This window comes from Crinia signifera, chromosome 3 (assembly GCF_055691185.1).
Source record: "Crinia signifera chromosome 3, ASM5569118v1, whole genome shotgun sequence".
NCBI lineage: Eukaryota > Metazoa > Chordata > Amphibia > Anura > Myobatrachidae > Crinia > Crinia signifera.
The window spans coordinates 235,617,242-235,634,566 of NC_139219.1; the positions used below are offsets into that span (position 1 = coordinate 235,617,242).

The following is a 17,325-nucleotide window of genomic DNA, read 5'->3' on the forward strand; positions in this document are numbered from 1 at the left end:
CAGAGAAACTCTGACTCCTGTCTTTGTATAAATTCCAAGGGTGGCAAGAGGTAGCAGAACAGACCCCAGAGAATCCATAAAGAGCAGAAATCGGACTAAGAAGGATACCATTTTGTCCAATTCAGGACCAAAGCTGACTTAAGGCAGTACTTGCAATGTAGCGCAGAGTCACAGAGCCAGGCCCTCACAGCATAAGTAGTAGATTGACTTCTGCTTCACCCAAAAATGCCAATGCATAGTGTAACATTAGTCACCATTGTACTTTTGCACATGGGCTAGCAATGTTATCACTCTATTTACATAGAGCCTGTGCAACTACTGCTGAGTACCGCAATAGCGCCCCAACTGACTATATAGAAATAGGTTCTTAATAAAGCTTCTCTATCTTCCTGGCAGCCGGATCCCTAAGAAAGGCCGTGAAGGAATTGGGAGAGTGGACGTTCACACGTGAAACACTGGGGGAAGAGTCTCCCATTTTCTAAAGAGAGCGGGTAAAGAGTGGGAAGGCAGAGCAAATATGCAGTTAGGAGTGTCTGGCAACATGTCCTTTAGACACCCAGGAAAACAGGTATTAGCCCTTCTCTTCTCTGAAGCAAGGCCCCTGTGACCTAGGAGGTTACTTAAACAGTTCCAAGTACACAACCTCCAGATCTACCTTAAACCAGAGACTGCACTATAATATTAAAGTGAGTATCTCTTGGGAGTAGTGGAAACCTATACATCAGTAGAGACTGAGCAACTTTCCACGGAGTCAGACTGACCCCGAGTGTAAAGGTGCAGAGTGCCTGAGGTGGAACCGCCCGAATGTACAGCCCCCCACTTTACAGTACATCACCTATGTCAGAGACACTGCCGAAGCCGGCTCTGAGAGATGGCTGAGAGCTGCTTGCGATCTTTGACACAGCTTGCACACAAGCCATCCTGCACATGATCCTGAGGGGACAAACCAGTAGCACAGGCTGTACACGACAGTAACACTGGAGCCCATGTCTCCTGGAGCTTACCCCTGGAAGACATGATGCAGGACCTACATACATTATACCGATTATTTTGCACCAAATTGTACAGTGCAGGGAACTCGCGATTGCATCACCAATGCCATTCCTGTCATACAAGTTAGTAAGTAGCAGATAGCGATACAGTGGCTTGATAAGCACAGAGCAACTAAAACAAGCTTATTTTAAACAGCCGCACTGTAGCAGCAACTTATACCGCTTTCAGACTGCACTCTAGACACAGCTTATTGCCGTGTTCTTGTGGGCCAAACGCGGGTCGAGGTTCGGTCTGAAAGGGCCACCTCGGGTCGAGCAACACGAGAGTTCAACCTGGTAATGACCAGGGTTGAACACTGCACTGACCTGTGTCAAGTGCAGTGTGAATAGGTGCCTGGGTCGAGCGACCTGGGTCCCATTCACATTATGGAGGAGGCAGCACTGTCAGCTCCAAGTGCTGCTTCCTCCCAAGCCCCGGTGACATGCCGCCGCTCAGCTCTGCCCCCTGTGACGCCACTGACCCGGTAATAAGCCAGGTCGGACACTGAGCTTTCAGACCACAAATGCTGTGTCGCTCCGGGGATGGGACCCGTATCCTAATCCCGGGTGCTACCCGGCATTTGCTGTCTAAAAATGGTATAAGTGTGGCCAGGGGGGAGACAAACCCACAGACAAAGGGTTATCAGAATGTACTGAAACTGAGCACTGTCCTACAAGGCCCACAGGCACATACAATGTTGCAATCAGTCTGCTAGCATAGCTCAACTGTGCAAGGCTAGTATGAGCAGCAATGTGTGACCTGACTGTTGAATATGGGGTTGAGGTACACAGGGGACAGGAGCCCACTCTCTCTCTGGTTTAACAGCCATCCTGCACTCCCGAGAGGAAACCATCTGTATATGAGAGTAAGCATATTATCAGACTTAAACTGAGGGCATACTCTGCATTGTGTCACACATAAGCCTTCCTGTACCAGGGGGGACAAGCCTGCAGCACAAAACTGTACAGAGATGCTGGAGCCCCAGTCCATAAGCCATGCCCATCCTAGCGAGATACAGCAGCGCTACATAGCACAGTACAGGCAGAATAACCACAGTTATAACTTTAAGGGCTAAAGGCAAAGTGAAGCATACACAGATATCCAGTACACATGATCATACACTGCAATATACAGTACACAAATGCAGAGCAAATGCGGGCAAACTGCTCAAATAACCACAGCAGAGGCTGGTGTGACCTGACCTTAATGGAGGGGAGGCATGTGGGGGGCAGCAATCCCAACTCTCCACCAGTGCTGCAGAACTCTGGAGCAGGCACATGGCCGCTCCACGTCTGAGGCTCTGAGTGAGAGAGGGAGGAAGCCTGCGAGAGAAAACAACGTGCCACAAGGCCGAGGAGAGGCCACCTGCCGCTGCTGACAGAAATCCCCCAGCGAAAAGCACCGGTAAAGAAGAGGTTTTTTTTAGCACCATGTGCCCGCTGCCTGGTTCCCTGGTGGTCTAGCGAGGCAGATGGAGTGGCCAGGCACCCTCTGTCAGTGCAATCCAGCTACCCCCTGCGCCATAGCTGCCCAGCTGCTAGTGTCTGCACATGCAGAGACACACCGGCGGCTCCCTGAGCGCAGGGAGTCACAGTTACCTATTCCCAGCATCTGGATGCCGCTGTGGTCCTCTGTGCCCAGGGGATCAGCCAAGGTCACTTACTGTGGTTTGGTGCTGCGGCCCCATAGGCCGGGTGATGAAGCAGTAGCGCGGTTGTCTGTCTGAGACCCAGTGTAATAAATTACATACAAATAAATAAAAATCATAAAATAAGAACAGGCTGCTTAGAGCAGCCTCACTCTATAGAAAAGGTGTATCTGGCTCTTGCCGGCACCAAACTGAAACTTAAAATCTGAAAGCTGGCTGCCTTTGGCAGTGTAGAAGGGAAGAGGAGCCTGGGCTGTCTGTTGGCAAAAGTTTAACCCGTTTTGTGCCTCCAATCCTACTACCTAGCGGTAGCCCTTTCTCCCCTATGGAGTGAAGAATACAATTATTTACTTCATTTATTATATATAAAAAAAAAAAAAAAGACTTACTTCTAAATGCTTGGTTGCCTCTTCATTCCTTGACATAAGCATTAGCTTTGTACGGATACTGCGTAGGTGCATGTCACTTAGTATATTTACCCGCTTCACTGTTGCTTCACTAGCAGACTAAAAGAATAGAAAAATACAAAACGGACATTAATAGTGCATTTAAACTCCAAAAGACATTAATTCAAACACACCATGCAAATAAAATTCAACTTCTCCACTAGAAGATATATCTGCAGATCAATATATACACACTGCCCGATCCATCCTAACCGACAGATCACATGTGCCCAAGTTATGAAGTCAATCACCATTGGCTCCTGGTGTGGGTGTACGGCCTGTCGTTAAATCGCCTGACCACAAAGCATGATGCGCAAATATATCTTTAGATGTATCGGCCATCAGCTGTGTTGCACAGCGGACTCAATATTTCTTAACAATGTTGTTCAGACACATATCTATCCCTGGCACACACTGGCTGATGGTCCATCAGCCAGGGTGTACTCAGAATTAGTCAAAATGGCAGACTCAGAAAACTTAGACTTATGAGTACTCAAGAAACATGCTGCATTTACTATGTGAAGTAAGTGGATGTGAAACTAGCAATTTTAGCAATTGTGAGCATAAAACAATTCAATATTTGAGAAAAACGCAGAACTTTATCAGTCCTTTCATCTGCTACTACAGGTTGCATTCTTTTTTAAATATATTAATGTATTAAGCATTCCAAATTTCCTTACCAAGGAAATTAATGTATTTTTTGGCCAAAAGTGGCATTGATACTCCTTTGGGCAACAATCCCTATAATGTGCAGTAGGAGTTTAACTTCTAATGAAACAGCTCTTAATGCCCGTACACGCGACTAAGCGATATTGCTCTCATTCATAAAGGATATAGTCTAGTGCAGCGGTTCTCAAACTGTGGGTCCCGACTTCCTGAGCATGGGGTCGCGACTCCATGTTGCTGACTATCAGGCTGAGGACTTTCCTAATATCAGTCAGTGATTCAAGAAGTCTGAAAGAACTGTTGAATTGTCAGTTATTTTAGCCTCCTCACATCATGTTGTGCCTCCACAATGATGACATTCTAATAAAACCTTTTGTCATCTAACCAACCAACTGAGAGCCTTCTGTCATCTAACCAACCGCTGCGGGGGAAAAAACACACTGACCGGCTTTCCCCCTGCCCGGCGCCGACGGAGGGGGACAGTGGAGCGTTATGCAAAGCCGTCCTGAAAGCCGCTCATCTGCTGGTATGACCAGCAGATGAACGGCTCTCCCGGCTGTTGCGGGAGCGAGTAACACTGGGCGACTGAGCTGAAAGCTGTTCAAACCTGCTGTTTTGAGAGACTTTCAACTCAGTCGCAAAGTGTGTATGGCCCTTTAGAATCCGCAAGAACCTTGGAAGCTTTTGAATGGTGATCAATCATATCTTAAGAGAACACCTGAGGCAGACCTTTGGACTGAATTGAAGTGGAGGATAAAAGGACCTGTTCAGAGTTACTCCACAAGGGTTTCATGGTTTGTATATAGCAACAAAAATAAATGTTTGTTTAAATCCCTGCCTAGCTCTAAGGTGTGTTGAGATGGCCCATGTTGACTCAACAGAAAAATAGGCTATTTAGTACAACATTTTTCTTGCAAGATAAAACTGGTCACAATGTCAGGCTTAAGAGAGGTTCTGCTGCAGGTTACAAATACCTAGGGAGGATGATATGAAGCTGCAAAAGACCATGACCCAAGACCAGAACTCACAAAATACCCAACGCACCAAAACAATGGATCAGGATTTCCTTTGCGATGAGGGTGCAGAAGGGAGGAGCTAATGCTGTAAGCATGTCTGCTACCATGGGACTATTAAGTAAAGGTGGAAACATACCTAAAAGATTTCTGCCCAATGTGCCTAATGGTAACAAACATCTGGTAATGTATGGGGGAATATGCAAAATCAAACATGTTCTCCCAAACCCTTAATAAAAAAAATAGAAGTCAAACAATGGTCGTCCATTTGATTTAACAAATTTATCGGTAATTTTTATCCATTTCCCGGCACTTGGGAGCTAATGCTTGATAGACATTAGCTTCAATACATTTCCAGATTTTTGTTCCCACTAGACATAAATCTGTAGGTGTGTAACCAGCCTAGGAAGCCACACCAAGAATGCCTATGATGAAAAGCAGTCTCAAATACCCCCTATGTGCATTAACTGGTGCAGGGGCCACTTATGTCCCCAGTACAGATTTTTAGTAGGCGCAAGAACACATTTAAACAATGATGCTGGTGCCCCCCTGGTGCTAGTTCATTGCCTGCAGCAGCAAGGACATCTTAATAATGTAAACAGCGCAGCTGTGTTTCATGCAAGATAAATTCTCAGTGACATCATACCAAAGAGGTAACGCAGTTTCAATTTAGCAAACCTGTATCTTTATGCCACAATTGATCAGCTTTAGAAAATATATATAGCCTGGAGGGGAATCTACAGCGAGGGAGAGGATGTAAAAACATATACCAGACTATCAGTGGCATTAACTATTGAGGAGGATATTTGTCAAGTCATTTATAACTTAATAATTTGAAACTTTCAGTGCCGAGAACTAGCATCATTAGTAGTGAAGGAATTAAGCCATCTTCTTCTGCAGGTGCAAAAACTGCACTCTCCCTAGTGAAATTATGGATGCAAGAAGTCACATTTTGCCAAAATGTATTAACCCCTTCCCGACATTTGACGTACATGTACGTCATGGTCGGGAAGTACTTCCCGACATTTGACGTACATGTACGTCATGGTCGGGAAGTACTTCCCGACATTTGACGTACATGTACGTCATGGCTTCTAACTGTCACTGCGTCTATAGACGCGGTGACAGTTTGGAGATGTCTGCTGTCCCTGACAGCAGACATCCCCCCTCGCGGCGATCGCTGCGATTGGCTGTTCAAATGTGAACAGCCAATTGCAGCATTTTCTGTGTTACCGGCGGCTAAGCCGCTCGGTAACACAGTGATCGGTGGTGATCGGTGCTGTTAAGTACAGCACCGATCACCACCGATCGCCAGCCCCCCCCTCCCACCCGGCAGCCCCCCTCCCTCCCACCCGGCTGCCGCAGCGCCAGCACCCCTCCCACCCCCCCGCCAGCCGCAGCGCCAGCCCCCCTCCCAAAGCTGGTGACCAAAATGGGGTCACTTGTGGGGGGGTTCCACTGTATTGGTGCTTCGGGGGTCTTGCTAATGCGACATAGCACCCACCATTCATTCCACCACCAAATATCACTCCTTCCCTTCCGAGTCCTGCCATGCACCCAACTGGTATTTTTTGGTCACATGTGAGGCATTGCCGTACTCGGGAGAAATTGGGGCACAGATTTTGGGGTGCTTTGTCTCCTTCATTCCTTGTGAAAATGAAAAATTTTGAGCCAGAACTGCATTTTTCTGTAAAAAATTACATTTTTTTACACAAAAATGCAGATCTGGCTCAAAATTTTTCATTTTCACAAGGAATGAAGGAGACAAAGCACCCCAAAATCTGTGCCCCAATTTCTCCCGAGTACGGCAATGCCTCACATGTGACCAAAAAATACCAGTTGGGTGCATGGCAGGACTCAGAAGGGAAGAGTGATATTTGGATTTTGCAGCACAGATTCTGGTTGAAACACCCATACAGTGGAACCCCCCCACAAGTGACCCCATTTTGCAAACTACACCCTTCAGGGAATTCATCAAGGGGTATAGTGTACATTTCAAACCCCCAGGGGTTTCACCAATTTTGATACAACTGGGCTGTGAAAATGAAAAATTATTTTTTTTCATTTTCACTGCCCAGTGGTACCACAATTGGTGAAACCCCTGGGGGTTTGAAATGTACACTATACCCCTAGATGAATTCCCTGAAGGGTGTAGTTTGCAAAATGGGGTCACTTGTGGGGGGGTTCCTAACTTTTAGCATCTTATGGTGCCTAGAAACCTACATGGTGCCTAAAAAATAATCTCATAAAAAGGAGGCTCCAAAATCAAGTAGGTGCTCCTATTATGAAGCCTGTGGTTTGGTCACCGTGCACACTAGGGCCACATATAGGATATTTATGAAAACCAAAGAATTGGGGGAATCAATTTTTAGTCACATTTCTCTAGTAAAATCTGCTGTGTTCCTTAGAAAAATGTATTAAAATTGAAAATCTGCAAAAAAAATGAAATTTTGAAATTTCACCTACACTTTGTTTTAATTCCTGTGAAACACCTAAAGGGTTAACAAACTTCCAAAATGCTGTTTTGAATACTGTGAGGGGTGCAGTTTTTGAAATGGCATCATTTATGGGGGTGTCTCACATACAAGTCCCTCAAAGTCACATCAGAACTGAACTGGTCCCTAAAAAAATCAGTGTTTGAAATTTTCTTGAAAATTTGAGAATTTGCTATTCATATTTTAAGCCTCCTAGTGTCCAAAAAAATGAAAATGAGGTTGAAATAATGATGGCAACATAAAGTATACATATGGTCTATGTTAGTTATTAACTATTTTGAGTGGTAAGATTATTTGTCTCACAAGCAGAAAATTTAACATTTTGCAAATCGCAAAATTTTCCATTTTTTTACGACATTTTGGTATTTTTCACAAAAAAACACAGACTGTATCGACCAAAATTTACCACTAACTTGAAGTACAATGTGTCACGAGAAAACAATCTCAAAATCACTGGGATAAGTAAAAGCAAAAAAAAGTTATACCCACTTAAGTGATACATGTCAGATTTGAAAAAAAGGGCTCTGTCAGGAACGCAAAAACTGGCTCTGTCAGGAAGGGGTTAAAAACTACGGTAATTATGCAGTTACAGTTTTAGTTGCTTCTGAAACTATATCCTTGCATTACCCTATGCACAAACAAAAAATACCTTGTGCTCATCAGTAATATTTGTTTCTACTTAATATGTAGCATACTTCGAGGCCATTCCCTAAACTAGGGTCAACGTAAAACTGCTTCTGCTTGCAGAATCTACAGTGAATCCTTATTGTAGGCTTGAAGCATGCTTTTTCCTGCAATGTAGGGTTTTTTTCCTGATATTCAAACAAAGCCAGACCGCAAGCATTACCCATTGAATTGTCCCACTAGAGCAGGGGTCCTCAAACTATTTTGCTCTGGGACCCCATCAGACAACAATAATAATAATGACAGGACCCCAGCAAGTTACTGCAGAAGGCCATCACATCACATGTGTATTCAGCAGACAGCACATACATGGCAGCATTGTGGAGGCACAACATGATGGGAGGAGTCTAAAATAACAGACAATTCAGCAGATTTCTCAGACTCATAGGGGCAGATTTATTAAGCTTGGTGAAGTGATAGTGTCTGGTTTTTATCACCGGCCAATCAGCTCCTAACTGTGAAGTTACAGGCTTGGTTTGAAAAATGACAGGTAGGAGCTGATTGGCCGGCGATAAAAACCAGACACGTTATCACTTCAGCGAGTTTAATAAATCTACCCCTGAGTCACTCACTGAGATTAGAAAAGTCATCAGCATGATTGTCAGCAACATGGAGTCGTGACCCCATGCTGAGTAGGTCGGGACCCACAGTTTGAGAACCGCTGCACTAGAGTTATAAGTGAATAGTACTCTACAAACATGTGTTTCTCTACTGTAACAAGCATGTCGTATATAAGATGCAGCTAACTAACCAACCTGCTATAGAAATGCTTCATACAAAAACACACAACTATTAGATTCAGACTTCACTTTTATTTCACACTGACAGAATAAAAATGTCAATAAACGTGTACAAATCATAACAAAAATTTCTTACCAGTATAATTAATTGATTAGATTCTGTGTGAAAATATACTCGACATGCTCCTACAGCTTTCTTGAATTCTTTATGTACACTCTCACTAGCACACCTGCATTAGACACAAAGGACACAGATTTTTTTTTTTACTTTATTCAGATAGCCAAAATAATGCAAATACAGAAACAAAGAAACACATCAAAAAGGACAAAACAAAAACAACATACAAACATGAGAATATTTGTCAAGTAACCATGCAGCAGATTCAGAGGTGGATGGTAGTTCAATAATGCCACAGATATCTCAATGGTGTGATACTGCTGCAGCTCTGATGACAGCTTTGGGGAAACCAAAGCTCAACTGTGATGCAATAGCCTTTTGGAAGGGAAGATTAGGTCAGATCGGCCAAGTTTCCTAGTCATCCAGAGACCAGTGTGTGCTACTGTTGCAGATTTACTGGCCTCTGCAATTGAGTTTGGGTAGCTGTTTTGAGTTAGCTTATGCCTACTCAGAAAACACATGGCTGTCAAACAACGATGCAATGTTGCCTCTTCAGAAGTAGCAGCAAATCATAGAAGCAGTCCATAATTTCAAGCACTTCATAAAACATCTGAACAGTTTAAAATATTCCAAATGAAAAGAAGTTCTAAGACAATGGCATATATTCAATGCCGTGGGCGAGCGGTGACTGCGAGCAGGACTTTTTGCTCGCAGTCACCGCTCACCCTGTCAGTATTCAACTGACCCCCCCTCATTCGCAAATTCCCCCTCGCTCCGTTTTTTGAGCGAGGGGGAATTTGCGAATGTGCCTCCAAAAGCTGCGAGAGCCGAGGCTAATTACAGCGAGCTTGCTGCACTAGCCGCGGCTCTCGCAGTTTAGGGGAATCCTCGCAGTTTTGTGACTGCGAGGATTCCCCCGGAACGTTGCATAGTGCGAGCGGCCGGCGCGGGGGTTAAACTGCGAGGATCACTGGTTTTCTGTGATCCTCGCAGTTTAACCCCCTCGCCGGCCGCTCGCACCGGCATTGAATACTCACCAATGTCTCCTTTCAAGAATTACACTAACAATCCAAGGCCTTATCACTAATAGGCCAAAGTTGTGTGCATTTATTTTAAACAGGCCAGACCTAAAATCCAGCAAACTATGATGATAATTAGGCTGCATAAGAGCATACAGTAGGAACTAAAAATAAAAAAAAGATGGGGGAGGGGATACATAGACCGATATCCTGTTAGCAGTGGCGATTCACAGCTACTAGGAGTTTGTATGCCTGCTGTTATTAGGTATTATGCTTAGTGTGCTGCAGAATCCCTGATTAGCAGCAGCTAGGACCTGCGATAACACATTGGATTCCTCAATTCCATATGTTTCACACAATTGCAGAGCCATTTTTGGCCATTAAAAATGGGCATTAATTGGATACCGCATAACCACCATTGGTATTTGCGATATCTGGCTGTTTCTAATTGTCCAAAGCTGCATCAGCATAATAGTGTATCTCTTTTAGAGAGAGACAAAGAAAGACAAATCACATTCAATAATTCTCTCTATGCACAACAACTTCTCATAGCATTGATAAATAAAACTTATAAACATTTTAATACACAATATGGCTAAACGTTTAATATTAAAGGTATAGAAAATACTACATTTCTTAAATCATAAATACTATAGAAGCGGGAAGAGGGTAGTTTTTAGAGGAACAACTCACGCTTCTCTCAGGTCTTCAGGAACATCCACCATGCATTTGAAGAAAGAATTCTTTGTCACTGGCTTGTTTTGATTAACAGGCCGAAGTCGCTCAAACGTGACAATTTCATTGTAGGTTGCATCACAAGCAGCATATTCAATAACATAAAACTAATAGGGGAGAAAACAAAACAATGAAGACATCCACCCTGCAGTGCATATTTCTGCATTTAAAATATTACGTTAGAACTTTCTATGCCATATTGCTGCAATATGATCACATTTAGGCGACTACCAGCCCTAACTAAACTGCATTATTTTCATTTTCTGCGATAAGGCTTGGCAGCAGAACATGCCTGGTCAAACAGAGCATACCAAATGCGGATGCGAGCATTACACACTCTACTCATACCCACGCATGTGACAGCCTCTTCTACAAAGTCTGCTTCAATGCTTCCTACAGTGAACTTAAATAACGCAATTTGGTTAGGGCAAGAAATCCTATTCTTTGACTAGAGAGTAAGCTACATTTTATAAATACATGTAGTTCTGCATCTTGTAGACACCCTGCATAACTTCATAAACAATAAATTGCTGATAGATTGATCAATCACATACATATACAGTAGTGTGCAAAAGTTTTAGGCAGGTGTGGAAAAATGCTTAAAAAAAAATAAATAAGCGATTATAGATTATTTTAAATCAATTAAAATGCGAAGTGAATGAGCACTGAATTTTTCCACACCTGCCAGGGTGCCGGATGACTCACCGGCAGTCGGGTTTCCGACGGTCATTACATTGACATCGGAATCCCAACTGTCAGAAGCACGACTTACACAGGTTATTTTCCCTTGTGTGGGTCCACAATCCCCATAAAGGGAGAAAATAATAGGTGGCAAGTGCAGCGAGCTCATGACAGTTGGGCTCCTGACATTCTAGATTCCGATGTTGGAGAAAATACTTTTTATACCCACCTGCCTAGTACTTTAACATTAGTGTGTGTAAAATACATACATATACATTTAATACAAACAATGCACACAAATTTACAGTTACATTAGTTTACAACACCCACATCCTTTTTAGGAGTTTATTGAAAATGATATAATTTAAGCCATGAATAACCTAAAGGGATACAAGAACCCTTTCCCTGATAAAGCCAGACTTTGGTGAAACACATGTAGGAAGCCGGCATGAATGTCGCTGTACCCAGCAAGCAAGAACAGTGACATGTAGCTTAAGGCTGGTTTCACACACTCCGGCTCCTGCCGGACGGTGAAATCCCGCACGGCCAGGGAGCCGTGCCGTACACATTAGTTGTGAATGGACACCATTGTGCCCATTCACACGGTACGGCCAAGGCCCGACCGCACTGTGGCCATCCCCTCCATGATAATCTACTGTGTGCGGCACGGCTCCCTGGCCGTGCGGGATTTCACCGTCCGGCAGGAGCCGGAGTGTGTGAAACCAGCCTTACACTGCTGCATCTTAGCTGATCTATCCAAGAGACAAATTTAAGTAAAAAAAATAAAATAAAAATAAAGTACTGTTACTTTACAGTTGGTCAAGTGCAGAAGCACTCTTTTGCAATTGCTGTTTATTTGCACTATAGGAGCCTCATTAACCCTTCACTGCATTGGTGCAAGAGGGCCGACCTAACTATTCATATGACAGCAGGGTAATTCTCTCTCACTATAATACTAGTATATTACACTATACATGGACCACACAGTTTAGGATTTTGGATCAGCAATTATTAGGGCCAATTAGAGCAATGACCTTCTAGAAATATAGCTAGTAAAGTTTTCGGTACTGGTGTATTATCAGGGCGCCCATTACATAGTTTACATTAACTACTTAAGTGGCTCTGGAGCCCTACAAATACACAATGCTTAATATCCCCACTATCCACGAGTTGATTTTATAAAGTGTGGCGAGCGCAGCGAGCCGGAAGGGTGGCGAGCGCAGCGCTCGCCACACTTTATAAAATCAACTCCACGATGACGTGGATACTGGGGGTGAAATGGCTGGTCTAAACTTACCCTCAGGGAACCGCGTCGATCCCCGCTGACTCACGCTGGGATCCACGGTGACTCCCCGGCAGTCGCATTCAGCCCCCCTGCTCCGGCAATCGCCATGGACGCTGTACGCAATTAGCGTAGTGCCGCTAGGGGAGCAGGGAAACCATGTGATGCACCGCCAGCGGCACAATGCTGAATTACGTACAGCGTCCGTCCAGGAGTGCTGGAGGAGGAGGACTGAACGCTGCCGCCGGGGAGTGACCGCCGCTGCCGAGTAACCGTCGCGTCATTGGGGAAACGCTGCCCGGAAGGGGGTAAGTATAAACCACACCACCCTGCTCCCAATGCTGCCTTCTGTATTATCACGGCGCCGGCTACGACGACAACGTAGCTTAGTCTAAGTTGAAAACATAGGGTAGCCGGGTGCCGTGATAATACACAAGTACCGAGTTTTCACATAAAATGCTTTATAGTATTACACAACTAATGTTTTAGACCAGGCATGTCCAACGTTGGCCCTCCAGATGTTTTGAAACTACACATCCCAGCATGTTTTAGCATTCTCTAATAGAAAAACTGTGGCAAAGCATGCTGGGATATGTAGTTTCACAACATCTGGAGGGCCAACGTTGGACATGCCTGTTTTAGACCTTACCATACATTTCTCTGAACGCTCATTAGCACTGGGGGATTATAAACCTGAAGTGATATAACACTGGCAATATCCAAACCCATCTGATCTTGGAAACCAAGTAATGGAGTGCTAGATGATTTGCCGATAATTGGGATCCTGGCAGTCCAAAATGCAGACATGGAAACACCAAATGTTCAATTGCCCGACAGTCATAATCCCGACCAAAACTAACTATTCTCCCTTGTGGGGCAAGAGCGCAGCAAAGGGCTCTTTTTGTGCTCCACCCCCTCCCCCCAATGGGCATACCAGCTGGCTGTATACTAGCAGTCAGGATCCCGAAAGTCAGCGAGTCATACCAAACCCGTAGAGTTGGGCCTGGTCAGTACTTGAAAGGGTTTAATCAACCATTCTGAATATGCCCGGGTGCCTTCTCTAAGGTAATAGTAGCGTGGATAGGCAGCACTAAAGGTCTTTCAAGTATAGAGAGAGAGGCTCAAGTTGATTTTCAACTTGAGCCTGTGTCTCTACACTTTAAAGACCTTAAGTGCCACCTATCCGCTCTACACACATACTAATATATATTTTAATAAATGTCCCTGATGCACCGGTTATTTTTTATTTTAGGCGTATTGATACAGAGAAAGTTGATGATCCTAATGACTACCTATTAAGATAAAGGATTGATATCGCTTATGCTGTATAATTAAGCAGAGTTAATATAATGGATATGCCATGAAATGCTTCTTTTGTACGCTTTAGGCGTTTCCTCTCAGTAAGTCCAAGACCCAGGGGTCCCAGAGCAAAATAGTTTGAGCACCCCTGGTCTAGTGTGTATAGGCTATTAACAAAAAAAAGTGGTACTCTTTAACTAGAAGGGCGCCCATCGCGGGCATCGCATGCACTAAAAAAAAAAAATTGCATGCGATGCGACCGACGCGATGACCGCGATTTCCCATAGGGAACAATGTTAAATGTCCCAATTGACCCGATTTTCCTGTTCAATGTCCCAATTGACCCGATTTTGCATAGGGAACAATGTTAAATGGAACACAGAGGCCAAATAGGCACCCTGAAGTGTGAAATGGCCCCCACAATTGTTAACGCCACCCCACGATCAACGTCAACCCGAAGCGTGGCGAGCGCAGCGAGCCCGTGAGGGGCGGCGGTACGCGTCCTACGACCTTTTCATACCCCCACTATCCACGTCGGCGTGGAGTTGAGAATAGAAAGTGTGGCGAGCGCAGCGAGCCACCGAGCCCGAAGCGTGGCGAGCCCCGCGAGGGGATGCGGACACCTTCACAGGTATACGCGTCCGCTCGCCACGCTTCGGGCTCGGTGGCTCGCCACACTTTCTATTCTCAACGCCACGCCGACGTATATAGTGAGGGTATGAAAAGGTCGTAGGACGCGTACTGCTGCGCTCGCCACGCTTCGGGTTGTCGTTGATCGTGGGGTGGCGTTAACAATTGGGGGGGCCATTTCACACTTCAGGGTGCCTATTTGGCCTCTGTGGGCCATTTAACATTGTTCCCTATGGAAAATCGGGTCAATTGGGGCATTTAACATTGTTCCCTATGGGAAATCGCGGTCATCGCGTCGGTCGCATCGCATGCAATTTTTTGGTCGCATGCGATGCGACCGACGCGATTTTTTTTCCTAACGATGCCCACGATCAAAATCGTGGGCGCCCTTCTAGGTAAAGAGTACCAAAAAAACCTTAATGTGAATTTCAGTTATAAAAAAAAAAAAAGGGAGAATTACACTAAGAACTTGCAGCTGTTCTGCAATAAAGAAAGACGCTTGTCTGGAACATGAAGCAGCGCCAGTTTACTACTCAAAACTAGAAGCAGGCACTATAATTATTATATAAACGTATGTACATATCACAAGTGAAATGTGACAAGTGACATTTTAGATGTACACGATTATTCTTAATGTATCTATAAAGAAACAATGGCCAACCTCTCCTTTCATCATTCGAACTTTAGCAAGCCACCATCCACAAGGCTCTTGGTCATTGGCTCTGGAGTAAACCTAGAAAAAATAAAAAGATATATTTAGTCATAGAAGCTTTATAGTAAACTAATTCTAATGTAATCACTAAAACCAGTTAGTACTATAAAAATCTCTATAAAAGATTATAATTACATAATTAAAGGATGTTATAGACAAATTCCTCACAATATAACCTGCGTAGCAGTTATCAGTATTTTAACAGATAATAGACAGAAATATATTAACCAATATGAAGGGGGCTATTCAATTCCCTGCCACTATTTCCGATGGGGAAAACAGCAGCGGGAGTCTATTCAATGCAGTGTTTCCCGACAGCATTGAAGAGGCATCTCAGCAGAACGAACCCAACTTTAAAGCCGTGGACTGTCGAGATCACGGCTGTATCTTGATGATCCGCAGGCGTTTCTCGCAGACACCCCCCCTTTTCGACGTTCAAATTCGGGACATTGAAACCGCCTGCCGAATATCAGTTGAGAGGGCCGAGAATGGGCCAGGGTCATGACTGTTAGGAAAAAATGTTTGCCATACATCTGATGGGGACCTATGCACACTACAGCATTTCTGCCACACTTGTAAAATCATGTATTGATGTCTGTTCTCATACTAAAGGCAGTATTCAACTGCACGGCAGCGTACACTGTTATGGATAAAAACCCAGGATTTCCATGTGTGTGTATTGTAAAAGATGTAAAAGTAATATGTAGTTGGAAAATTGACTTTAAAAATCAAGATCAGCATCAGGAAAATACTGAACAGTGCAGACATCAGTAGAAATGGATATAGAGTGTTATATTTTTCTTCTTCTTCCCAATGTGGGAACTACAGGTTTGCTCATCTTTTTATACTCTGAAGTACATACCACAGCTCGCTCACAGTCTTTAGAGACAATAAGACATTACGTCTGCGCGTTAGGAAAAAGGGGATTTCTTACAGTTGATTACTATACAAAGCAAAAATTAGATTCTGTAAAACTTACCTCAACCTCATCCCCTTCAGTAATTTCCTTCTTGATATCAGGTAGGGGGGGCATTCTAACTTCATGGAATGGAACCTGACGTTCTGGCTGCCAGCTGATAAAGCAAAGGCACATTAGTACAACATACAACAAGTAAGCCTTTATGCCATCAATGATCGTACTTACTTATTTTCAAAAACAACTGTGAGCGAATCTTCATGGACATCTTTGATGAATCCCTAAAATTAGAATTTTTTTCAAATTAGTATTCAGTCATACATTAAGCTTTGATGGCACATCTCAGGGAAAGGTGGGGTTAATGAATCTGTGCAGTACTGACTGTCTCAGACATGACCACCTTAAAATTGGCGAATATGAATCAAAAGGTTTCCAGTCTAAATGCGTATTTGCCCAACGTGTATAAGGAGGAGGGTGTCTATGGTAAAAAAAAAAAAAAAAAAAAATCTCAATGCATATACAGGAGATTTCAACCCGTCCCAGCAATTTCCACAGGGGGTGAACTACTGCCCATAGTAGGAGACTATAGACAGTGGTTCAGTCGGCTTGTAAAACTGCAAGACGGCCAGCGATACCGCGGGAGCACGCATCAGCGCTCAACACACTAGCAGCAGAAATAAGCTCAAAACACCAAAAGTAAGCTACGTTCAGCTCAAAATCATCTAGTGTGTATGGGCCTTTAGACACCCTAATCAAACTTGCTGCAGAGACATACACACCAAGTGCAGTTGTGGACAAATTTGTTGGTACCCGGGCAGCCAGAAGAAGATGGAATTAAAAGCTATGGTCTTCTGTATAGCTGCATATCGTTGCTAAATCATAGAATAAAAACAGAGAAACCGGAAGAGCAAGTATTGCTTATCACCAAAAATATCCTTATGTAGGGTACACACCACGACGACCCGCTCACGATGCACATTGTGAGCGGGTTGTCAGTGTTTCTTCAGACCCGCTCACGATGTGCACTGTGAGCGGGCCGATCCAATGGCGACCCGCACCTGGCAGTATGGCCGTTATTCAGATCCTACCTGCAGGATCTTCCGGTTCCGGCATGGAGAGGTGAGCAGCTTCTCTCCACTGTTCCGTTACCCGCCCGCATATTATAGCTATATTACAGCTACATTCAACCTGAATTCCCCACGTCGACAC

At 44.2% G+C, this 17,325-nt stretch overlaps 1 protein-coding gene across 2 annotated transcripts in view; it reads right to left on the reverse strand.

Moving 5' to 3' along the window:
• The window catches only part of FXR1 (FMR1 autosomal homolog 1), a 56,180-nt gene that overhangs the window by 15,761 nt on the left and 23,094 nt on the right, over nt 1-17,325 (reverse strand). For both annotated transcript variants that reach the window (XM_083177689.1, XM_083177688.1), the window contains exons 2-7: nt 16,345-16,397; nt 16,180-16,273; nt 15,150-15,221; nt 10,555-10,703; nt 8,861-8,954; nt 3,070-3,186 (exon numbers count right to left, since the gene is read on the reverse strand). In XM_083177689.1, the coding sequence (XP_083033815.1) occupies nt 3,070-3,186; nt 8,861-8,954; nt 10,555-10,703; nt 15,150-15,221; nt 16,180-16,273; nt 16,345-16,397 (579 nt within the window). The remainder of the gene's footprint in view (nt 1-3,069; nt 3,187-8,860; nt 8,955-10,554; nt 10,704-15,149; nt 15,222-16,179; nt 16,274-16,344; nt 16,398-17,325) is intronic.